General features: G+C 41.6%; 1 protein-coding gene across 15 annotated transcripts in view; it reads right to left on the bottom strand.

Moving 5' to 3' along the window:
• The window catches only part of KCNMA1 (potassium calcium-activated channel subfamily M alpha 1), a 561,760-nt gene that overhangs the window by 95,573 nt on the left and 439,764 nt on the right, over positions 1-26,423 (bottom strand). For 2 of the 15 annotated variants that reach the window (XM_081007630.1, XM_081007633.1), the window contains one exon: positions 25,854-26,027. The exons of the other annotated variants lie outside the window; for them this stretch is intronic. In XM_081007630.1, coding sequence (XP_080863756.1) covers positions 25,854-26,027 — 174 coding nt within the window. The remainder of the gene's footprint in view (positions 1-25,853; positions 26,028-26,423) is intronic. 15 annotated transcript variants of the gene reach the window in all.

Genomic DNA, 26,423 nt, shown 5'->3' with positions numbered 1-26,423 from the left:
AGAGTCGGTCACGACTGGACCTAACAGTCAGGGGTCCCTTTACCTTTACCTTATGAGATGCACAGCAGCTGTTCGATCACAGCTACATTAAACCCTGGACAAAACGCATGATGTGACCTCATCACCCAGCACGTTTCTCCGCCCCTCCTCCATTTCACTGGCTGCCACTTGGCAAGGAAACTCAAGAGCACAATGAGTTCATGTCACACATTTTGGGTCGCTAGCCATTACCAGGAAGAGAGAGAGAACAAGATGCAAGGCCAATGTCTTTGGCGGCAGCCCACGTCTAAAGAAACTAGTCCTAATCTAGGTGTCTAATCCATGCATGTAGAGGGACATAATTTTGGTTATAACTAATTTTGGCTACATAACGCCTGCAGAAATCTTGTTCCAGAGGCACCCAGGGAAAGATGTCATTAAAGCTTGAGTTATGTAAAGACAACTCTGGTCTTTCGTTGGAATTTTCTTTCCTTGATATTTATTTGCTACATTCAAGTTAATTTTAATGATAATCAAGTCCCAAAGCATTTTTTTAAAAGTAACCAATGTAGATAATTGGGTATTTCCATGCCTGTGGCACTCTCTGCTATTTTCCCTTTGAATGTGCACTTGCCACAACTAAAAAAAAGGGGGGCTTTATGTAGCTTTAATTTAAATGTAACAAGGCAGAATACCAGCGCAGCATTTTGAAACAAATGGCTGAAACTAGCTCCTGCATGATTTGCCTGGAAGCAGCGCCAAGAATGCATTTAAAATAAAATGATTAAAAAAGGAAGAAAAAGGAACTCGCCCACTGCCAGCATCAATATTCTTTGGAATTGTTCAACATCCAATAATCACTGTGTCTCCAGATGCCTATGGAGTATTAATCTGCATTAATGGCAAAAACCTCATATTTATTTCTCATCCTACTCAAGCATTATGAGCCATGAAGCATAGCATAGCATAGCTGTGTTTCCCACTATTTCTTGCCACACCCTAACCATAGACACTATTTTGTTCCCTCCCCTTAATTTACAGTTTCTTACCTCTTCTTAAGGAACCAACAAGAGCAAATACTAGGCTTCTATTTTCTGGCAGTTTACATAAAATGCCCCTTCAGCTATTCTCTGAGCATGTTAAACAAACATGCAAGGGTGGAGGGTGGGTCAGTGAGAATCCGTGCCTTAGCTCCACCCGCTATTCTCATTGACCTCCATTAGATGCACAGAAACTGACTGAAGTGGGGAGCCCCCCCCCCCTGTAATCATCCACCTCTGATTTGTGGAGGGTAATAAGAACAATAACAGGTACAGAGCTAGCACACTAATCCTCTTTAACACCCACACACACACACCCACCCACCCACACACCCACACACACCAAATCTTATTTAACATGCTTAGAGAATGTGCCTTGCTGGGTTACGATGAGCTACAAATTCTGAAACACACACACACACACACACACACACACACAAATGATCAAGATTTCTGGTGACCAAAGTTCGGTTTGATTCAGGTGTGGGAAAACAATGCATGTCTTCCCATTTTTCAATGACAATGCCTATTTAGACTTATCTACTTATGACTCTGTGAATCAGGCATCTGAAAAGACTCACAACGGTTCCTCCAAACTGTCAGCTATTGCTGTGATTTTACCCAGCACCCTCTGTACAAGACAACAGATTAACCATTAGACTAGATATGTTGAAAATATACAGCTTCAACCTTTCCCCAGCTAGCTCAGAGCGATGTATGGATGATTATTTCAACCGTCAGCTGCCGCATAGACTTAAACCCCTGCACAATAACTCCTGGATTCATCTGCCCCTTGTCAAACTCACACAGCCTTACTTTGAATATACGTGGTATGGCAGTTTCACTGCGGATCTAGAATAATCCAGACGGCCGCTGTCTCTTTGCTAACAGGAAGTTGAGCTGATGAGTTTGTAATGCATTTCTTATCAAAGGTAGTTAAAAAAAAAATGCACTCAGTCAGTCTGGGTTGGAGTTTATCATATACTCAAAGAGAGTTAAATCAAAACATTTAATTTTCTGTTCGGAGAGATAAAAATTCCTTGCAAGTTCCTTAAAAAACAACAAAAACAAACCCTTCCAGTTTTTTGTTCATACATTGGCCATTAATACTTCAGTTTCTTTCCATTTCCCAAGCAAGATATGTAGCAAATCATTGATTATCAGAAATACAGGGTCATGGTATAAAGTGTTCATTCTCTAAAACAGTCAATCTGAATGAAAGGGAAGGTTTGCAGACTTGTTTAGGATTGATGCAAGAATCTGTGAATTTCTTTTCCCAATGAGAAAAACTAGGAACATTGGTTGTTGCATTTAAATGTCAGAAGGTCTGAAAATATACTGTCACATCTGTGAAAGCAAAACAAGGTGAGGAGACCAAAACTTTACACAGTATTCCAAATGCAGTCGCACCATAGTTTTGCAGAACAGCATTATTATATTGGCAGTTTTATTGTCAACTCCTTTCCTAAGGATTCCTAACATGGAATTTGCCCTTTTCACAGCTGCCACATACTGGGCCAACAACTTCATCAAGCTATCCAGTATGACACCCAAGGTCTTGCTCCTGGTCAGTCACCAGATCCCATGAGGGTATATGTAAAATAATAATAATAATAATAATAATAATAATAATAATAATAATAATAATAAATGTCCCAACATGCATCACTTTACACTATTTTTCGTTGAATTGCACTTGTCAATTGACCACCTATTCATTCAGTTTGGAGAGGTCCTTTTGGAGCTCTTCAAAATCCCTTTTTTGTTTTAATTGTCCTGAGCAATTTAGTATCATCAGGAACCTTTGCCACCTCACTGTTCACTCCTAACTGTAGATCATTTATGGTTAAATTAAAAAAGCATATGTCCCAATATTGATCCTTGGGGGGATTCCACTTTCTTCACCTGTCCATTTATTCCTGCTCTGTGCTTCCTGAAACTTATCCAATTCCTGATTCACCTCTAATCTCATTCCTTGACTACTAAGCTTACTGGTGAGGTACTTTGTTGAAACATTTTTGAAAGTCCAAGCACACAATGTCAACCCAATCACTTCTGTCTATATGTTTGTTGACACTGTCAAAGAACTCTAATTGCTTCCTGAGAGAGATCCTGCCCTTGCAGAAGCCATGCTGGCTCTACTTCAGTAATGCTTGCTCTTCCATATACTTGGTTATTTTATCTTTAACAATACTCAAATTTTCCTGTGATAAATATTAAGCTAACCAGTCTGTAATTTCCAGGGTCCTCCCCCCACCCCCAATTTAAAAAATGGTGCTACGTTGGCTAATTTCTAGCCACATTTGAGTGATTTAAGAACTATCAGGTAGATGCCACCTGGCCACAGTAATTTGTCAGTTTTTATTTTGCCTTTAGGCCTCTAACTTCATCTCTCATTGCCATAATCTGCCTCAGTTCCACTTTCTCTTGTTGCATTTCTATGTCTGGCTCACCTCATTCCTCGCTTCTCCATTTGCTGTCTCACTGCTGAAATTTTGCAAAGCATAATGTATACTGCTGGCTCAGGACTGGGTCTGGTATCAGCCCCAGAATCCTTGGAGACCTCTAGGGGATCTGTGCCCTAGAAAAGCCCATGGGCACTGATAAGTACCATGAGCTTCCTCAAGTGGTGCTCTCCGGCACTGTGGGAAATTTTAAATGGTGGCACATATCCACCAGGTAAGCCCAAAGCCATAGTTTCCACCAACTTAATAGGGGTCCCATAGGCAGCACCTTGTTGAGGGCCCCCTCAAACCTGAAGCAGCCCGATCAGGATCCCAAATGCTGCACATTATTCCCTTTTTAGTCCCTCTTCCGGTGGTAGGTCCTTGTAAACCCTGGTTGCTCTTTCCCCAAGGGAAGGAAGACCTTTCTGCTCATACAGGGTTGGCTGTTGCAATCAGTAAAAGGTCACAATAAAATGACCTTTCCCCCACAATGTTCATTATATCAATGACTAGGCCAGGGGTCAGCAAACATTTTCAGCAGGGGGCCAATTCACTGTCCCTCTGACCTTGTTGGGAGCTGGGCTATATTTTGGAGAGAGAGAGAGAGAGAGAGAAGAGAGAACAAATTCTTATGCCCCACAAATAACCCAGAGATGCATTTTAAATAAAAGGACACATTCTACTCGTGTAAAAACACCAGGCAGGCCCCACAAATAACCCAGAGATGCATTTTAAATAAAAGGACACATTCTACTCATGTAAAAACATGCTGATTCCAGGACCGTCTGCGGGCCAGATTTAGAAGTCGATTGGGCCAGATCTGGCCCCCAGGCCTTAGTTTGTCTACCCATGGAGTAGGCGGCCAAAATTCTCTTTCCCCAGTACTCCAGCAAACGATCTAAAGTGCACATGCAGAAATGATGGTGCCAGTAGCAGAGCACCAGTTGCAAGTTGCCGAAAATGTACACAAATGACATTTTTGCCGCATAGTTGGATTGGCCTACATATTATGCTCCTACAGGTAGAGACATAAATCTGGGTGCTCAAGAATGCAGCCATCACTCTGCTTTCTAACTCACATATGCCCACACTAAACATTAACTGCTAATTTGTGGGAAATTAGAATCAAGCACAATTTCCACTCTGGCACTTTTATGGCCCTATTGAACCATGCATATTTTGGGACTTTTGTCCTCTGTTTCCTTCATTTTGCCTTTTCAGGCCTTTCTACAGTGCTGACTTCCTAGTTTATGAATCACTGTCTGTTTATTCAAGTCATTAAAGTGCTATTGGCAAACTGTCCAATGAAAGCTTTCAAAGATATCAGGGGGCATTTTTCTCTGTCAGCTTGACAATCCATACATGTCCATGCCGCCGTGGTATAAAAATGTTATGATTAAATTCTGTGGATGAAAATTCTACAGCCATCCACCCACTCACACATTAGTACTATTAAAATGGAACAGAAAGTTGTTTTGAACAAGGCCAGCTCTACTATTAGGCAGAATATGCCGACTGCCTCAGGCAGCAAAGGCAGGGCAAGTGTACAATAACATACCCTCCAACATTTCTCCGATAAAAATAAGCACATCCTACCATACCCTCCAACATTTCTCCAAATAGGAATGTCCTAAGGGAAAGCAGGACATGGTGGGATCAAATCAGAAACTAAGATGGCTTCTGTAAATCCAGGAGTGTTCCTGGAAAATAGGGACACCTGGCGGGTCTGCAATAACAGCCTAATTTGGAAGAGCCCCAAAACATCTGCACACTCAGGACTTTATTTGACTTTCCATAACAACAATCACCCTATAATTACTGGGGAGGGGGGCTGCCTGCCTTGTAACATAATATTTAACCTGAAAAGTTAAATATTAGAACTTTGTATTATGAGCTACAGTTAGAATCCACCCATTGGACTTTCGCTTGTTCTACTGTTCAGTTTCAGTTCTGTTCTCTGCGCAGTCACCAACAAAGAAGCACTCTGGGTTGCCAAATTAGTTTTTTCTGCAGTTATTATGAAGGGAAGAGCAGGACTGGATGCTTACTGCTAAGGGTGAAATAAAGAGAAAACTTAGTGATCTGGAAAAAGCCTACCCTAAGTTACCCTATGTTTTAAATTCATTACACCCTTTCCCCCCTTCTTCTTCAGATGGCAAAGGATGAAAACAGCCCTAGAGGAATGAAAGCACTGCTGTGCACCCTACAGTTTAGCTGGGCCGTAAATCAGATCCAATTTCTGTTTTCCCCAAAAGCACAAGATATTTTCATAAAAACCAACCAGTAAACTAAAAAATAAAATAAAATAAAATTGATTCCACAATGAGTTTCCAGTCTCTCAATAGGCATCTATATAGCAATCAGTTAAAAAGTTTTTCCTTGATTGTCCAACAGGAAGGAAAATCTGAAGGTCACAAATATGACTAGAAGCAGGGACCCTCAAGAAGGAATTAATAAACCTACTATAAAGTCTTTTCCTCTCTGCCCTTCCCTAAATTTGTAGTATGGAAAGGTTTGTCTTTTGGGTGGAATTTGAGATACGCAGTTCTGTATTTCAAGAGGGTTAGCTACATTTCTTAAGGTTCTCTACGATACACAAATTCACAGCCAATACTGGGAGAAAATATATTTTTCCCCAGAGAAAATATATGAAGGCTTTCCAAGGTCATCAAGAGCATTTCAATAAGACTTAACAATACCGTATTTCTCATTAAAAGGTAAAGGTACCCCTGCCCGTAAGGGCCAGTCTTGACAGACTCTAGGGTTGTGCGCTCATCTCACTCTAGAGGCCAGGAGCCAGCACTGTCCGCAGACACTTCCGGGTCATGTGGCCAGCGTGACGAAGCTGCTCTGGTGAACTGGCACCAGAGCAGCACACGGAACGCCATTTACCTTCCCGCTATAAAGCGGTACCTATTTATCTACTTGCACTTAAGGGTGCTTTCGAACTGCTAGGTGGGCAGGAGTATTTCTCATTAAGTGTGTACATATCTAAATCATATCCTTAAATTCAGGCAAATATTTTTTCTTAATCTAGAATAGATTTTTTTAAATGAATAGCACCATGACTCTTTCCCAAGACTCTCTTGTAAATGTAAGTTTTCAAACCTGTCTTTAATGTATTTATTTAATAATAAAATTATTGCTATTATTATTATTCATTCCATAAAGCTTAACAGTCTCAGGCTAAGCTGTAGGGTTAAGATTATTTGCACCTACATATTTGGGTTTTTTGAACTGAGATACACAGAGTGTCCTTCTCTTAATATATAGCTAAGAAAGACATCCTCTGCCCTTTGTCTTGTTGCCTGAGAGAAGGTTTTGACACCAGCTACAGGAGACATGGAAGCAAGGAGTTGCAGCGTCAGAAGCATTAGTGGGAACGGGCTGCGATTATGTAGTTCTGTCAAAGTGTACTAGTGATCTGTCCTGCTGCTGTTGTCTGCTAGACACTAATGGAGGTTGCACCTTTGTGGCTAAATAGACTGCACAACGATCAATCACGTTAAGGTCAGTGAAGCCTCCAACACGCTCAAAATGCGGAGCTCACAGGTGGATCATATTTAAAATGGAATCACCTACAATCCACCAGTTACTTGGACCTGGTGTCGTTAACTATTTATGCTCACCCAGCCTAACCAAGTTTATGTGGGCGAGCATAAATGAAGATATATACAAGTACCTTGTTGCCAAAAAGAAAAAAGAAAGAGGGAGAGAGAGAATAGGGCCCTTGGTGATTGTTCTGTTCGCCTGGATTTAGAAGCCTTCTGTTTATTGTATACAATGTATTTGACAGGAAACTAAAGTTATTTAGTAGAGAGGGAAAGGGTCCAGCAATACACACATGGATACTTCTATAGCACTTAGCTATAAATCTGGAGTCCAGCTCAAAACTCCTTTCTTACTATCAGAGACTGAAATAATTCTACCCTGGACAATGGAGTTAACTTACTGTGCAGGATGTGTGACTAGCTTGGGAGAACATACCAGTACGCATTGAGACCACAGATGCAGACAAATTTTTGATGCATATTTTAAGATGTACCCCTCTAAACCTTTCAGACTTGGGAGCTACCTTTAATCCTTGCCTGAAACAGGACACATACGATTGATTTTCATTTTTTACTATGTACACCTGCCTGCCTTTCTTTTTTCTCCCCATGCTCTCTTTTATTGCTTTCTGTCTTTCTTCTTGCCTTTCTCCCTCTCTTTAACAACAATCTAAGAAACTGAAAAAACAGAAAAATCCACCTTAAGAGTGCAGGGCCAGCCCATGCATGAGGTGGACTGATGCGGCTGTCTCAGGTGGTGGAATCCTGAGGGTGGCGCCTATGCCTGCTGCTGAAGAATTGGCAGCAGTGTCTTCCAGCAAGATCTTGTGGAACTCTCACAATTGCTCACAATATCTCACCAGAAGCTGCAGCCACACAAACCCCAGTACATGATGCTTCAGTGGCAGGGATGGCACCTTCTTGTTTTGCATCAGGCGGCAAAACAGAATGGGCCACCCCTGTTACATTGGGTGTGATTCACTTTTGGGTTTCAATCTACAACTCCACTGAGTTTTCATTTCAAACCAGTAATGAAATGTCTGGATCTTTTTAGCAGGAAAATGAGGCTACCAGAAATTCACTGTTATGAAGACCTGTGAGACAATCCAATTATATTACTGTATCAGCTCTTGGGGGCAATCTATATCTTACTGACTTTATTTATTTAGCTTTGCAAAATCATTCCATATTATTTTGGCATTGAGTGTAGTTTTATGCTAAAAAAGCTAAGGGCCACTTCACACATTTTTTTTAAAAGCCCTATTGGATGTACACCCAAACCTATAAAATGTTAATGCTGTAAGCAGGTCTTTGCAAATATGTACACCGAACAAGGTACATGAGCTGGAATCTGCGGCTGTCTATCAAGAATGCATTGGGACAAACCTGGGTTTGTTGCACAATGTGTGATATGTAATAACCTGCATCTCTTGTCTGGGATAGCTCTGTTGGTAGAGCATGAGACTTTTAATCTCAGGGTCATGCGTTCGAGCCCCACATCGGGCAAAAATATTCCTGCATTGCAGGGGGTGGACTAGATGGCTCTCGTAGTCCCTTCCAACTCTGCGATTCTATTATTCTTCCCAGGTGAGCATCTAGGCTTTTAATACCCTTTTTTCAATTCTGCTACTTTTTATTTGCCACTATTCACAGCATCCTTTCATAATTTCCAAGGCCAAATTATATGTCATCTGTGTGCCATAAGTAGAGGTATCTATGATCCACCCCCCCCCCCCCGTGGTTATGGGAATTTCTTCCCACATATGTTCCTCAAAGTATGAGCATCTCCTGAAAAGTGTTGTTAAAGTACTTTATTTGAAGCAGCTTCCGGTGAAGTAGCATTGATGTTTGCCTCAGCACATTCTAGAACCAATGCACTTCTCCTTTATATATGTGTTGGCTCCTGGAACCCAAAATTAAGGAGATAGGGTCAGGTTGTTTTTTATTTTTATGATGATAGTGATCAGTGCTTTTGTTCTAAAAAAAAATGTTTAGGGGTACTCTCATTTTCCTACTCATATTGAAATACTGCCCCTCAATGAGGCCAAACTTAGATTCACAACATGTTTAGGGGTATGCGTACCCCTGCATCCCCCCAGAAAAAGCACTGATGATGAAGATTACAGCATCTACCCCATGTTACATTACCTATCTGATATGCTTCTTTGTTTTAAAAATACAGGACTATGGAATGGGGGTGTGGGAACAAATGCTAACACATTTGGCTGTGTGACGTTCTGACTTGAGCCAGCAGTATGGAGTAGGTTAGCAATTAAAAACAAAACCCTACAGCAGGCTTCCTCAACCTTGGCCCTCCAGATGTTTTGAGATTACAATTCCCATCATCCCTGACCACTGGTCCTGATAGCAAGGGATCATGGGAGTTGTAGGCCAAAAACATCTGGAGGGCCGAGGTTGAGGAAGCCTGGCCTACAGTTTGTGAATCCAACAGTGATTGTTGATCAATCAAATTTCAAACAAAAACTATGATGGATAAGCAGTTTATCAGGGGGTGGGATATGTCCTTGCTATTTATGTTTTGCAGTTTTATATGTGAAAAACATTCAGAACTTTTTTTAAAAAAGAAAAAGAAAAGAAAATCTGATTCGCACAAGCAAAGGAGGCAAACCACTCAAAAGCCCAGCCCACCATGCACAAAATGGATTCTGACAATGGATGCTATAGTCAGCTCCCAAGGATATTATCAGCTAGCATCAGCACACTGGTTTAGCAAAGAGTTTTTGATGTACTGTAGACAAATCTGGAGGGTTTGGATTATTTACAGAGTGGGGACAATGAAGTTAGCCCATCTCTAAAGCAAGCACTGGTGTGAAATACAGGCAGTTGTTGCTTGTTACTGGCCACTGAGGTTCAGCGGATCTGGCAATTTTCACCTACAAATCTTAATATATAAATTATATTTATACATCCTTTAAAAGGTTATATAAGGAAAAGGTAAAAGTTGCCAGTTCACAGCACACAACCCTCTGAAACATTTGTTTCCCTTTAGCAAAGCTCTTTTGGCTTCCTGCCAAAGGATGACCCCCTGACTCTGTTAAGTTTCAGGGGCAACTCTATGTAAGACACTGTATAGCAGGCTTCCTCAACCTTGACTTGAGACTACAATTCCCAGCATCCCTGACCACTGGTCCTGCTAGCTAGGGATCCTGGGAGTTGTAGGCCAAAAACATCTGGAGGGCCGAGGTTGAGGAAGCCTGCTGTATAGTGATTGTAACTAATGAGCAAATCACATATTGAATGTGCTCCATTTAGCTACGCGGTGGCACCATGAAGGCAAGTCAGACTGTGGGCAATGCTTCCTATCCTCACTCTGAATGGATTAATACTTCAGCGCACACACCCCTCAAAACTCACAGACAGGGGCGGTTTTCATACTGAGGAGAGTTTCAGTGAAAAAATGGCCCTTTTTGGCTCAGCCCAAGATTTGCTTACATGTGGCATAATATAAATATTTATGTGCTTGTATGTACATTTGGACAAGTGATAGGCATGTCTAAGTTTTCAAATGTGTTTTAATTGGGAAAAAAGTAATTCTTCTCTCTCTCTCTCTCTTTTTGATTCTTAGGGTGGCAGCACCATCTGCTGGTATTATATTGTAGTCTGAAGCTACCCCTACAATCTTTTTTCTTTACTTTCCCCTTAACTTCTTTCATGAAATATACCCTAAAACAGGCACATTTCTTGGCCACCATTAATGATAGGACTTTCATTAACAGCTTTCAAACACAGAAAACATAGCTTACTCCATTACCTCAGTTACATCTTCCACGAAAGGAAGGAAATCTTAATAGCTCCGAAACCTAATACTGGTATGGAAAGACTGGAAGTCACAACAATTAAGCATGCAAACAAGTAGATAAATGAATTATCCCATTTCAGTAAAAGCTTGCAATTATACATGCCATTGGATTGGATACTGAAATTAAATACAGCTTCTGAGTAGAGATGGTGGGGAATTTCACATTAATTGAGCTTTACTGCAAACTCTGCAATATTCTTCACTCATTTTTCCAACTGCGCAAGCCAGTCAGGTTTCTTGCAAGTATCAGCAATATTTAACACACTTAACAACAATGCTTTTGAACCCAGGCCATTATATCAGTGATACTCTGGGGTTTTGGGAGGTAATTGTTTTAGAGTTAGGGTCTGATCTGATGTGCTAAAATGTGTATTCCCTTGAACTGTGCTTTAGCGAGGTAAAGATGGTTAGATTCATTGTTAGATTTCTCATCCTGTCTCCCTGCCAATATAGCTCTATATTACATGGTGGGGTAGGGGGGGAAGGCCATGCTTAATAGTACTAATAGATTATACAGTAAATATACAGGCAAATAAATTTTAAAGGAAAAACTATTCTCTGAACATCTCTCAGAGGTATGTGAAGTAATCCCAGAGCTCCCGCCCCCCAGCCAGAGCTCAGTTTTAGCACCTCTCAGGTGGGCACAATGTCCATTTTAAGAGAATAGGGGAGAAGTTCATGGTGAACTCTGGTGCCCCTTTTTCTAGGAAAAATAGCACTGGGTAATCCTATCAATGAAATACCTCACTAATTTACGCAATCAGTGTTGCTTAGGAGTCTGTGCCCTGGGACCAAAAGTATCATGATTACATGCATGGCAGATGGAAAGTAAAATACTATCTATACCACAAATAACCATGTTATGTGGTGGGCCCAGCATTATCAGTTTTAGGCTGGGTCGCACTTTACTATTACACTATGCAACTAAAGGTCAACGGAAGAAGAACACAGCATTGCAATGTTTAAAGTAGAACTAAACAGACACATTGCTCCTCAGTAACACACACAAAAAATAAATTCCAAAAACGGTTAGAGCCAACAACACAATTGAAGATCAATAATTGCATTAAAAAACAGCAAAACAATATGCTTTGTTCAGCTGCAAACACAAGATTCACTGAACTCCTAAAAATATATATATAGAAAGAAGAAAGGGACACATCAAAATTAATGTGATACTACAAGACAGACCAATTACAATACCTCTGGGGGCATGCAAATGGCTACTTGACGATGGGCATTGAGTAACTGTAGCAGTACTGTAGGTCATGATATCCATTACAGCTGTCAGGAGGATAGAAAACAATAATGTTATTCTCACAAACCACCCAATCGGGCTGAGGTCATATAAGGTTAACAAAAGCCGAACTGCAGCGGTCCAAGTTTGAGTTACATCAGCGCTGTCAAAAGACCAGCAGATACAGAACTGTAAACCCCACTCCTGTTCATGACACAGAGGCCTCCAGAAATACGTTACGAAATATGAACATTTCTTTTTCACGATTACAAGATGGTGGAAGGAGGAAGTCAGAAGAGATGGCTTGCATTTCACAGAAACACACTGCACCTCCAACACCTGAAGGCCAGGATTTGCCCACATTCAACTGTGTCCCAGAATGCAGGCTTTTCCTTTATATCCCATTAAATTCATTGATAACTCAACCACCCACTACCTGCACAGCCTCACTCCTTCATCTCCTTATCATTGTCCCAGTTACATTTCTTGGTTTGGCACTACAGTGTGATGAAACATTGGGATCCATCTTCTCTATATATTTATATTGATTCCTGACATACACCATTACAGGCTTCGGTGCAACACAGTTCCATTTTCTTCTAAATAAACCCACCAACACCAGATTTGTCAGTGAATGTATTAATGCAACAAATAACCCCAGTTATAAATACTGAAGATTAAATCTGTAAAATAATAGTAAAAAGTGGCAATAGAGGAAGGCAGAACTGAAGCATATTTCAGCAATATAGAGTAGCAGAACATGTGTGGCCTATCATTTTTGGTAAATGACGGCAAGAGAGAAAAGGCAAAGTAACACAATAAAATGGAGCTATGGGTATGTGATAGCTAAATCTGATTACATTTGCAAAAGAGAGAGAGAGAGAGAGCTCTTCCATAAAGAATATATTCTAAAACATCCACCAAAGTACATAGTACTTTGGCTAGAATTGATTGTTATGGGGGAGCCCAGACTGGCAATTTCATGAGTGGAAAATAAACTGTAAGCTAAGAAATCTAGCAGTGATAACTAATGGCAGTGATACTTACAACGGCGATTTGATCTCTAACAGAAAAAGTACTCTAAAGGATGGATGTATGCAGCCCAGGTCATTTTTCCATATAAAAACAAAATAGGATCAAGGCACTTCTGCGAAATAACAAACGGTTGCTATACGTTTCCACTGATTCAATCGCTAACAAAAATATTACACCGATAACACAAGAATGGCTCCAGAGGGTAGCAGCAGACTACTTATGATTGTGACATGAAGGAAGGAGAGTGTCATTTCACATATATCTGTGAAATGTGATGATGTGCTTTAAAACTTATGGAAATGATTCTTTCCTCCCTCCCTCTTTTTTAAAAACAAACAAACACCTATTTCAGAACAATCACCTAAAACTTCATTCTTCAAATGAGTTGAAGTACAAAGTCTGGTTATTACGGGTGTGCATGGAACATAATGGGCACTCCCTCTGCAAAAGCTATGAGGCAACTACTGGATTGTGCTGCATTGGGGGTTTGTTGGATGAATTGTTAGTGTACTTTGAATTATCCTGAAGGATATACAGGTTCGTCTTTATGCCTTCTTTTAAAAGAATTTTAATTTCATGTGATCATATTTTGGGTCATCTACCTCCAACTAATTTATTTGTTCTTTGAAATGGAGGTACAGGAGAACAATGACAGCAAAAACAGCTGGCTTGTTTACCGAAGATATGAAAAGGAACAACACCCCCCCCCCCTACTGTGCAGAGACTTCTGAATTCCTCCTGGATAAAATGTTAAGGCAATGGACAGTCTCTGGAGGGACATGTGAGACGTAAGCCTGGGGGCTGACTAAAAGCCTGAAGGGGTTCTCAGGCAATTCCTCAAGCTATCTTTGCAAAACTTGTGATGCTTTCTGTTGACCCATCTCAAAAGAAGGAATCTCAGGGGGGGAAATTGCAGAGGCAAAAAACACACCAAAAAAGGCAATTACTAATAAAATCAGTCAACATTCAAAGCTTATGAAGAAAGAGAAATCCATAAGATCTGCATGAAATATGTTTTTGCCTCGATTCCAGGCAATGGGTTTGGGATACCTGTTGAAAGGTTTTGCTAATGCTATCACTTGCAAGCAGATTGACTTGATTACCTTAAAAACCACAGCGTATACGGCAGGAGTCGGGAAATGGATTCTTCCCACCCTGACCCTGCAGACCAATCTGAGAGGTGGGCAGGGCCATCATATCCACCTGTCAATCATGTGATGTCATTCTGATGTCTAGTGACAATTTCAGAGGGGCTTGCTGTCAGCAATGATCAGCTGATCAGGGCTGACAGCAAGCCCCTTTGAAGGCATGCTGATTGGCACTGACAGCAGCAAGCCCCTTTGAAGTCCATTTGCAGACACTTTTTTGGCTTCAAAACAATGCCTACAAACATGTTTCCTCTGCCAACAAGCAAAGCTATCTGCAAAGTCGGCATGCAGAGGAAAAATGCCCATTTGCAGGTAGAGTGTAAATCCAAAATGCACCTTCAAACAGGCAGCCTCAAAGGACAGCTTGCCAAGGAACCACCAGGAACACAATTTAAGCTCCTGGTTGTTCTTTGGCAGTCACATATTTACCTGTCCCACACCTGATGTCACATATTGTCTGTATGTTAGCTTAACTACAGCATGAATTTTGAAAATATTAGAACAGCATACTTGGATAGCAACAAAGGACCATTAGTCAGCAGCAGGGGCAGACTTTGGGCTCTCAAATTTCAGCGACACCCTGTGTGATGCTACGATTTGGTGCCCCACTGCTTCTCATGTTCCATTCGACAGCATTTTTGTGAGGCTTTCCTTTCGACAGCCTGCAGTGTGGCTGAACCAGTAGCATTACCCTAGAACCACCTCTGTGGGCAGACTTCTACTTTGCACCTGGTGCAAAAGACATACACTTAGAATGAGAGAATTCTAAGTCCAGGATTTTGTTTTGAGCACCAGAGCTGAACAGAGCTGAATACCCATGCAAACATCAACTCACGGTTACCCCAGGCTTCCTCCATTTCAGCATCATAATTTATAGCAGCTTTTTTGCTAAACAATTGGGAGTCAAAATGCTTGATAATCAACTGCAAATCACTCAAGAGATCTGTCAACAGAGCCAGAGTACCTTCTGCCTACTTCATTTCCTTGCCCAGTAGTCCGTTCCCAACAGTGATCAACTTCCAGTAAGCCCACAAACTGCAGGGCACATTAAGCAACAGTCCTCTTTCACTCAATGCTCACAGGTGTCTCTTCTTCAGAGGTGCACTGCCTCTACCTTTGGACATCACCCTACACTCAACTCTCCCCTGTGGTTCCCAGAATGCTACACCCTGGGAATGGCTTTGACTGGCTGGCTAAAGCAGGTGAGTGTAGCCGATGGGTCTCAAACCCTCAGTGAGATAGGGACTTTCCCTGCATGCGAAGACACACTCCCATTGAAATGGATTAATTAACTCTGTAAAAGCATCCATACATCTGAACTCATCTGAAACGAAAACGAACCAAACTTGATTTGACAATGCAGGAACTAAGTTGTGAGAGTATCTAAACTCAGTGATAAGCAGTACATTTGCTGAAACAGGGGAATGTTGCAGATTTACTCTGATACAACTGAGGGCAGAGAACCATAAAACACGTTGGCCAGAGAGCATGAGGCAAGGTGGGTCACTGCAAATGAAATGGGAACTTGCTCTGGAACTGGCATTTTTTAAATAGCAGCTCCAAGTTTCTTACAACCTGTAGTTATATCACTGCCTAGAAGCAACAGTTTTATTTAAAACAACAACAACAACAACAGCCCTTTTCTAGAATTTCTGACAGAAGACAAAGTTGTTGCTCAGTTTTGACTGGTACTAAAATCCCTGAGCAGCTGTGCTACCACACAGGCAGCAATGGGAAAATGCTTTGCTGTGCTGCAGTGACAAGGCAAAGCAATTTGAGTTTAGAAAAATAAGGATAATGCTGTGCACACCGTGGAGACAGTGACATCTAATGCAACCAATGTCTTTTACGCAAGAGCAAGCAAGGAAAATTGCACAACAAAGCCCAGAGATGCTGTATGATTTCTAAGATTTTATGTGGCAGTTCCATCTCCCTTCTTCCACCCCCCATGCACCCCTATTTTGTGGCTTATATTAAAACTAGAGATTAAAAGTTGTTGGAAATTACATAAGATTTGCCGTTTGTTTTCTTCAAACTGAGTTTCCCAGCCATAACCCTGAGAGTAAAACTTTCTTCCAGAATGGAAATATATGGAAATCATCTTTTGCCATTTCCTCTAGTGGAGTAAAGGGTTCAGACAAGGCAAAGAACACACAGAGAAGCAGTTCTGTATAAAGAAGAAGCTTTTAACTATAAATCAGGGGTGAGAAGCCTGTGACCTGCCAGATGTTGCTGGACTCCAACTCCCATCATCCCTGGCTAATGGCTATAGTGGCAGGGGCTGATGGGAGTTGGAGTCCAACAGCTTCTTGAGGGCCTCAGGCTCCTCCCTGCTGCTAATAAAGCACCCCCAAAGTTGATTCAGATATCCAATTCCTGTGACATCTTGAGCTCTGAATCTACCACAAACATTTCTATGCCACTGCTGTCTATGCAGACACTCATGCACTGGACCCTATCAAGAAACCTAGTGCTATGGGAATCTCAGCCTGGGAAGCTCCTCTGTAAAATGCAGAATGCAAGCCGCTTTAGAATGTGACTGCATCCCACTTTCAAACAGTTGTCAAAATTCGAATGAGCACTTTAGCTCTTCTTTTGTGCATTACTCTTTCCGTATTCTCCTAAGAGTTAATAACCCTGGAGTTATTGGTATGACACTAATTTGAAGCAGTGCCCAATCGTATCGCTACAAATTAGCTTCAGACACCAAACAGCATTCAATTTAGGATTGGAAGGAAGCGGGTGGGGTGGTGGGACGGGGAGGGATAATCTGTCCTGAAATTGGTGCAGGGAACTTCCCAGAACACTTGATGTACTTTCTCAATCCTGCAGCTGTTTCTAAACGCTTCCTCCCAAAGGCACATTTAGGACTAAATTAAATGTAACTTTGACTTAATTAACATTTTAAATGATAATGAACACAATGTAGATTCATAGGAAGCATTTATATTGTGTTGTAAAAATGGATAAAAATTTAATAGCTCTTTGTTAATAAGTTATGTCTCTCCAGACCTGTAAAGCCTAAGGCAGTCCAACGCTCTACTCTAAGGTCTAATCTGGGCTCCCTAATGCAGGTGGAAGGAGGAGGCAGAAGTCTGGCTTGACATTTGCTCTAAGCCTGCTCTGGATCAAGGCTTTGCTTGTTCATAAGTACTTTATTTCATATAAGTAAAGGTCAGGATTTGGGCTCAAGGCAGGGCTACGACAGAAACGTTCAAGAGGAAACTGAGCTAGTCCTGGCATCTGTCGCTTGAGATAGCTCAGGAGAAGGAGAGACGGAGAGCTAACTGGCTAGCATCTGTCCTACACCGAGGAGGTAACAGGGAGAATCTGTTGCCTGGTGGTAAGAAACTGTCAGGGTGAGTTTCATGACAACCAGCCACACTCAGGAAATAAAAATGCAAACATAATTTCCATGTCACCTTTCATAAGGCCCTCTCTGAAACCCGCTCCACGGGCTGGAGACAGCTTTTCTTCCCCTAGCCTGTCCCCATCAAGGCAATCCATTCACTAGTCACTTTCCTGTGACCCTGGTAAGAAACACTACCCAAAGTAGAGGCCCGAAGCGATTTCTCAAAAAGACTTCTCTCTGCCTCTTCCGTGCTCCCGCCTTTTCCATCTAACTCTTCGGAAATATTTGCTGCTAAACTTGGGAGCATCTGGTGCCTGCACAGAAGCTGGTACATGTAATATTCAAAGGGTTGAGGACATCACCAAACAAATTCCTTTGCACTAACCCCAACGACGAGCATCTGAGCGAACCCACTGCACTGCACAACAAAACCCATCTATTTCATACATTCTAGCTATTTATAATAAACTAGTCAGGCTGTCTTGCGTTTGTTCTTCTATTGCAGCAACCGGCTTTGAATGGGAGAGTCTACCCCCTTTCGCTGCTACACACTCCTTGTATTTCTCCAGCTATCAATCCTTCAAATCTATATCATCCTCAAGCAAGTACAACAATCCACTGAAATATCCATGTTAAATACCTAAATATAAAACTACACATACTAATGGTCTTGGAAATTAATATTTTAGGGGGGAAATGTGAATGAAAAATGACTGTGGCAAGAAAAAAACCCCACCAGTTTTTATATGGCCGGTCTTAAGCAGAGCAATTGAGCACAGGGATGAGGAGTCTGTGGACCTACAGATGTTGACTGGCAACTCACAGCATCTTTGGCTAATAGCCAAATTAATGGGGCTAGTTGGAATTGCAGTCCAACAGAATTTGGAGGGCTACAGATTCCCCACCCTTCACCTAGCAATTAAAATGTCCAGCAAAGGTTCCAATTCTCTACCTCAGTGGTCCCCAGTTAGTGGTCCATGGACCCTGGGGGTCTGTGTAACACACCCAGTGGGTCTATGGCACATACCCATCAGCTGTCAGGGACATCTTGTTTTTGGGCACCATGCTCTCATGTGGGTCATGTGACTTGCGTGGAACCGTGGTCTGGAAGATGTGTGTTCCGGTTTTGTGCTGGGACATGTTGGAGGGTACGGTGGCACCAGTGCTATTTTTCGGGGGGGGGGGGAGGTGTCGTAACTCACTAGGAACGCCTCCCTTGTTCTCATGGCAATGACGCCCACCTGAGAGGTGCCAGAACTGAGTTCCAGTGAGTTCTGGCTGGGGAAAAAAAAGCCCTGGGTGGCACCATTGACATTACAAACATTACCACGGAGGTATCACATTTGCAGAAGTAAGAGGTCCATGGCTTGGCTTTTAAAAAACAGGGAGTCCACAATACTTAGCTATTTGTAAGCCACTGTTCTACCTCCTCATTTGTTAAGAAAGACAAGTGATGTAAAGATATAAAGTAACACAAATAACTTTTCTTTCCCCAAACACGCAAACTCTACTGCTAGGAAAAAACTTACTAAAAGCAATGAGTATTGCTGTTAGTCAGACTGCACATTGTTCCGGGCAGGGAATTTATGTTATTTATTTATTTATTTATTTTCTATACCGCTTTATATTTTTAAGAAAAATCTCAAAGCGGTTTACAGCATAAAGTAAAGGTAAAGGGACCCCTGACCATTAGGTCCAGTCGTGTCCGACTCTGGGGTTGCGGCGCTCATCTCACTTTATTGGCCAAGGGAGCCGGCATACAGCTTCTGGGTCATGTGGCCAGCATGACTAAGCCGCTTCTGGCGAACCAGAGCAGCGCACGGAAACGCCGTTTACCTTCCCACCGGAGTGGTACCTATTTATCTACTTGCACTTTGAGGTGCTTTTGAACTGCTAGGTGGGCAGGAGCAGGGACCAAGCAACGGGAGCTCACCCCGTCATGGGGATTCGAATTGCAGACCTTCTGATCGGCAAGTCCTAGGCTCTGTGGTTTAACCCACAGCGCCACCTGCATCCCAGGGTTTACAGCATATTAAATCAATAAAACAATCTGAAGAAAGTCAAATATAGAGTATACAGTCAAACCAACATAATTAACAGAAAAGTAAAATATTATCTTAAAGATTTCAAAATAAAACATTACAAAGGAGATCAACTACAGGATACATATTTAACATAAAGTTAACAAAAAAATCTTTATATTACTACTACTACTACTAATATTTTTCATATTGCAGAAGCGCTGCTAAGTGATTGCATAGTTGGCATACTATAAAGTATTGACAGTAATTCATTCTGAAGCAATGACTTCTTCTTCATTATTCTATCTACAGCATGACATTTATAGTGAAGCCAGTGATTCCTAAATAGTGGATAAAGCATCAGCCACTGGGTTGCTGGAGCCTTGTGGGTGGGTCCATCACACTGCCAGCAGTTTGTACTGGGATTATAACAACACAGGAATTTGAAGAGGGATGACAGTCAGGTCATGGGGTTAACTAATAAAGCAACATGTGGGTCTCAGACAAAAGCAAAATCCCACTAGTGTTCCTACCCAAGTCAAGCTTTTGCATTATTGGAAGGGTTTATTATTCACATACCTTCCCTTTTGCCTGTTTTTTTTTTTCTTTACACAAAGTATACTGAAAGCAGCGGTGGATTCAGAGCTGTGCGGGCAGTTCTGCTGCACAGGGCACTGAGCCGAGAGCCCACATAATTGAGAATATCCATTTGGAGGCACCAAATTGTGGCCTCAAACAGGACACCATATTATGAAAGATTACCGAAGTATATCCCTGATGAAAATATCCCTTTAAATACATGGAGTTCACAACATGTAAGAACTGTACATTAGAGAACTGCGACAGGAAGGCTTGAAAACTACCATAGTTGAAACTTGTTATTTGGGCATTCAGGATTATCATCAAACATCACAAAGAGGAGAAAAGAATGAGAGGCAGGTCATCTACAACAATCCTTATTCCATTTTTATGTACATTTCAATGTATTTTTAATCTTTGTTGGAAGCCGCCCAGAGTGGCTGGGGAAACCCAGCCAGATGGGTGGGGTACAAATAATAAATTATTATTATCATCATTGCGAGAGGCTTTCGTTCCCTGGAAGTTCTTCTCCAGAGAGAGTCCACTCACATAAATATAGCCCCTAACTTTCAGCTTTTTGTTTCTTCATTGCCCATGCTGATGAAATACTTTAGAAGGAAGAGGTTTGTATTTGAAAGACAAACAAAATCCTGAAGACCACATGCCCAATGTGTTTTTTACTTGGGAGTAAGACCCATGGAGCTCATCGGATTTTACTTTCAAGTACACACAGGTAGGGCTGTGCTACAAGGCAGATGAAACCCCTTGACTTGATTAGTGATGGCTAATGGAATAGAATAGAATGTCACAGAAGAGGAAGGAAACCTTTTATGTTTTTTGGAAGAAAGCAACCTAAGCATCTATATTCATTAAGAGTTTCCTATACAGCAGGAGTGGGGAGGTTCCAGCCCGTGGACCAAACAGGGCAAGGTATGGCTCCTAATTTGGTCCATGCTGTATAATATACTGAAAATGTCCTAACAATGCTGGTATAATACCTTGCTCTGCAAGCAACAAAACAGCTGACATTCCTCTCCCCAAGCTTCTATTTTCTAGTTTAGCAAATCTGTGGATGAGGCCATTAGACCATCCCTTGTACACCACACTGGCTTTCTTTACAAAGGTCAGATATTTGTGACACATATAGTGTGTGATTTCTCATCTCTGTGGGCTTGAATTAATACATTTTTTTATTGTGTCACTCTGCCCTTGATTTAATTGTCTTTTTATATTAGTCTCGTTAAGAGAATGTCAGGCCAAAGTAATGCTTAATGCTCTCCAACAGAGACCAGTTTGCTTGTTTCATAAAAATTTGGGTTAGGAAAACACAGCTGCCTGATTGCAATCTCTTGTGTAGCCCTAATAAGATTTTCCTGCAGGGCTTGAAATCATCTCATTTTTCTTTGCAGGGTTTCTTAAGTTCCAGTTTTTCAAAGAAACCTTGGTTTCTTGCTTCTTCCGTTGGTGCCGTACCCCACCCCAAGATACTAATAACTACAGGATCACAGGATGCTGAAAAGGATATACTCTAACAGTGACATTTTTTTAAAAAAAGTAAACAATAAGGACAAATTTAAATTATATTATTTCTTTGCAACATATTTCTGTTCTGTTGCAGCTATTGAAAGTCATGTGCAGCAGAGGAAATAGTTTAAGAAATTGTTTTCCTATCCAACTCATCCTGTGCTTCAAAGGTTAAACATTCACAAAAATAATACTTTTAACATTGGTACAGTGCAATCTCACGTATGCTATCTCAGTAATTCTTTCAACCCACTTGTAAAGCCAGCCAATAAGTTCATGAGCTACGATTGCTCCCCAAAACCCTCTACTTGCCTCTTTTCCGCTTTTTCTCTCTCTATCCAATTTATCCCATCTCCACAACAGTTATTTGGATAACCCAGTCACCAATGCTAATATCAGAGCATTCCCAATGCCCAATGCCTTACCTACACAGAGATTCAAAGCAGGAGTGCATTATGATGGCAAAAACTAATGTCCGCGTGACATAAAAGCAGCCCTTCTAGATCAGACCAAAGGCCCATCTAGCACAGTAGTCTGTTCTCACAGTGGCTCTTCAGATGCCTAAGGGAAGCTCGTAAGCAGGACAGAAATAGAATAGCACTCTCCATCTCATATTCCCCGGCAGTCATTATTAAGAGACATCCTGTTTTTAAACTGGAGCAGTAGATAGTTTTATCCTCCATGCAAAACAGGACATCCACTGAGGTCATAGTGGTTCACTGTGACATCATATTGGTGGTTGGCAGGCAAAGGGAGTTCCCATGGTATCATCAGCAACCTCCCAGAAATGGTAGTGATGGGCATAAACCATCACAGAGGTCATATCCACTAGTTTTTACAAGGAGCATGTAACACATTTCCCCATAATCAGAGAGAGAGAGAAAGAGTTTGGCACAGTCTGTGGTTGCAACTTCCTGGAGCATCTAAATTTTACCACTACTGGAGAAAGGATACTGAGCCTTGCAGATAAGTGATTTGTCTGATTGTAACTACATAGACTGCGGGGGGTGGGGGGAGTGGAAGAAGCAGCAGTGTGGGGGTGCTGGTTATGGAGGAGGAGAAGCAGAGATAAGCAGAATGAAGGAACTGCTTCCCCATTTGTTTGTTTGTTTAACAAGCCCATTTTAATCTGTGCTGTATAACCATAGTGCCCTTGATCTGAAGAACACTACAATTAGTCCTGCCCACCTAAAAGAGCTTTGGAATTTTTCTTCTTCTCGCAGTAGCTTTCCATTCTACATGGAAAATCTCTTTCGAAACTGGTGGGTTTTGCAAAGGGTGCATGGGTAAAAAAATTCCATTGGGTAAGCACCCAGTACCTCTTTGACTACTTTTTCCCTGGGGGGAAGTCACTATTTTGAATGGTGTTGTGAGTCACCGAATGAACCTTTCTGCTACTGCAAAGAAAGATATCTGCAAGGCCCATGCCTTTAGCTACAGGAGGGTAGGCAATTCACAACACTGCAAGTTTAAATGGATGTGTAAAATATATGTTTTCACAGGGCACAGTCTAGCAAGAAGTTCTCCTTTGCCAGATAAATTAAAATGGATGGGGGCTGCAGAGGAGTAAAGGTTTTGCAGTTTCCATTCATTACATGGAAGAATTTGCCACAGGATTGTGACCAAAATACTGTGGTAGCCACTTTTTCTTTAAGGATTTATTTCACCAGTCCCCCCCCCACCCTGTTTATTATTATTATTATTGTACGATTGTTTCTCTTTAAAATGAAAAGCCGGGAGAGAGATTGGTGGGAGAGAGAAAAAGGGAGAAATGAAAAGCACATTAAGCCATCTTAGAAGCACACACTGACTCAATGGGGAGAGGGGGAGGCTGTGACCAAAGCCAGCCCTGTAATAGTATAATGACCTTTAATGAGTGTCTTGGGAAACAATACAGTGCTAGCATGAAAGACAAAGGGCAAAACCGATCAAGGTTTTGCTGACACTAATTCAAAATGATTTCCCGAACAACTGAAGAATGTAAGGGAGGTAATCTGATCCGCCAATCTGACCTCACTTTGATTCCAGGGCCTTACTGCTGCCATTTCTAATTGTCAAGCACTCTACATTTCACATCTGCTCATATTTAATGAAAAGCCAACTCTCACCACTGTTCTTTGAGCTAACCAGCTCTTGTCAAAATGGGCATTGTCTGACCTCTCCTCACTGGAAGGAAAATGCTGATTTCTATTGAAGCCTTGCCAATCGGATTTCAAGGGTGTGTGGGTGTGGGTGTATGGAGATGCAGATATTACAATCGGGGACAACATCAGCTAATAAACTAGCATTGGTTTACAAAGAGCATGGACTGGTATTGATGCTTGTTTCTTATTATTAACCAGCAAAGATGGGCGATCTCACACACAGAGAGAAGAATGAAACCTTGTTTTTGTGTGACGGTGTGAACGACGGGTGGAAGGTGAGAGAGGGAAGCAGAGGAACTAGAGACCTTCTAAGCCATCAACATCACTTTTATGACTGAATGCAATATGTGGCTAATGCATTTTTCAAAAGCTGTACTTTGGGAGGTGCCGATGATATCACATGCCGCGTGTTTTGGTTTGTTGGGGGGGGGGGCTGATTAGGTTATGCAGCCCAAACCTTAATGCTCCTTCCCTTCTAAAGGCAGAAGTAAAAAATAGAAAGTTGCACCACACTTTCAAGTTATAGTTTCTTTTTTGCTTGCAAATGCTACTATGAAAATATATATATGGGTAAATCTAGTTGTTGTGGATACTCCAATGATGTGCTAGCCACAATTCAGTAATGTCTGGTAAGTACAACAAATACAAGAAGTGCTAGGTGGGTATTGGGGGGAGACTGGGTTCAAGGTAGATTAAGTTGGTTAAATCAATGGGACTTAAAGTCATGAGTAACCTGCTTTATGGATTTCAATGGCACCTAAAGTCAACTTACTCTGGATCTAGCCCATTGACATCAAGCCATCATTAAAGCCCTTGCCTTGGAACCTCCAGGGCAGGGTTCCTCCAGACAGATATACTTTGGGTGTTCACCAGAAAGATTGAGCTTTGACCTGTGTCATTTTGGATGACTCATTTTTATTTCAAAATACTGATCCCTAGATGGGCTAGAAGTCGGTATTAGGCAAAGCTGGTAGGCCAAGGTGGAGGCAGAAGGCTGTCAGGTCAATCAGGGGCATTTCCAGTTAATGGATTTCAGGTAGACAGCATGGGAAAGTAGTAGCAAAGACTTTGGAGACCTTTTGCCAGTCTGAGTATACAATACTGGTTTACATGGATCAATGGTCTGATTCAGAGTAAGGCAGCACCTAGCAACTCATGGGAGAAGTTAGTGCACTATGTATGGAATACTGTAACTCCAGGAGTTTGCTATTTCTACTCTAGTTTACCGACTTTTCACTTCTCAGTGCTGGTTACCTGTCCCCAATATGTTTCACTGGCTACTCAAGTGTTACCCTCAAAGGCTTGCATGGACCACCAGATCAAAACATGTAATTAGATAAGTTATACAGAGCAAACAGTTTGTGAAACACCCACCAACCATGAACTGATACCGGCAGCGCTAAATGATAATCAAATTATGTTAGTTCAGACAAAAGATGGGTCATTTGCAGATCTCCAAAGGTACACCTTTGATGCTAAACAGGTTGTGTGCTACACATACTGCAAACTGTTCCAAATCTGCCCAAAATAGCTACAGCATTTGTTCCCTAAGCCATTGTCCCTATGCCTAGTTCAGAGCATAGCATGTCTACCACAGCCATTAAGAAAGCATTTAACCACCATTATACTGTGTATGAATCAGAAACAAAATGTCACGAAACTACACTGTTGCCAAGATGCATTTCCCCTGAAAAGCTCACAAGAGGAAGGGAGAGCAACAATTACACAAAATATTGTTTCTTTTACTGAAGTACATTGAAGAATATATAAATATAGATCTGTATAAATTAAAGTAGTTATAGGGGGGGGGGGGAAACGTGCTGACTCACGGTATTAAAAAAAAAAAAAAGGAACAAGAAAAGGAAAAAGGGAGGGGAGAAAGCCAAAACAATAAAACCACAATGTACGACACAGGACGGGGATGATACCACAGACACCACAGACATGGAACAGCATGTGCTGGTGTTAAAACTTACAGGCACGTAAACTGGTGGAGCAATCATTAACAGAGACAGAAGAAAGTGGGAAGGCTCTCTCAAGGGTGTCCATGTTACTATGCACACTGCCTGACATGCAAGAGCAGTCACGCTCAGAGCGTCCGCAATCAAAACAACATGCCAGTTTGATTCTCTTGTAGATGGACATCTTGGCTATAACCATGGGTTGGATGGGAGGAGAGGAAGAGTAGCAGGTTAATGGAAAGGTTAAATATAACAATGCAGCTGGAAGGTCATTTAAGGGATTTAAGATACAGGCCTTAGTTTATGGCAGTCTTGACCCAGGGATATAATCATTCTGATTATTAATAGCACTGTGGTTGTACGTCAAATGTAGAGGAAAGTTAAGTGATTCTTTCTGTTCTGTCTAGGGGGTAACACAAGACAAAGACCTTTTTTTTTTTTTGCATGGGGGTAATAGGAACCACCAAAGAGAGGCAGAAACGTATAAAGGCTTTCCCTCGCACCCTTGTTGCCACTGTAATCTTTAAATTGAAAAGGTGAATAGTGCAAAGCCATTGCTTCTTAAGCTAAATTTGGCTTTGGCCA

Source organism: Podarcis pityusensis (assembly GCF_964106645.2).
Source record: "Podarcis pityusensis genome assembly, chromosome: 5".
Classification (NCBI taxonomy): Eukaryota; Metazoa; Chordata; class Lepidosauria; order Squamata; family Lacertidae; genus Podarcis; species Podarcis pityusensis.
This window is presented reverse-complemented; position numbering and strand designations above follow the sequence as displayed.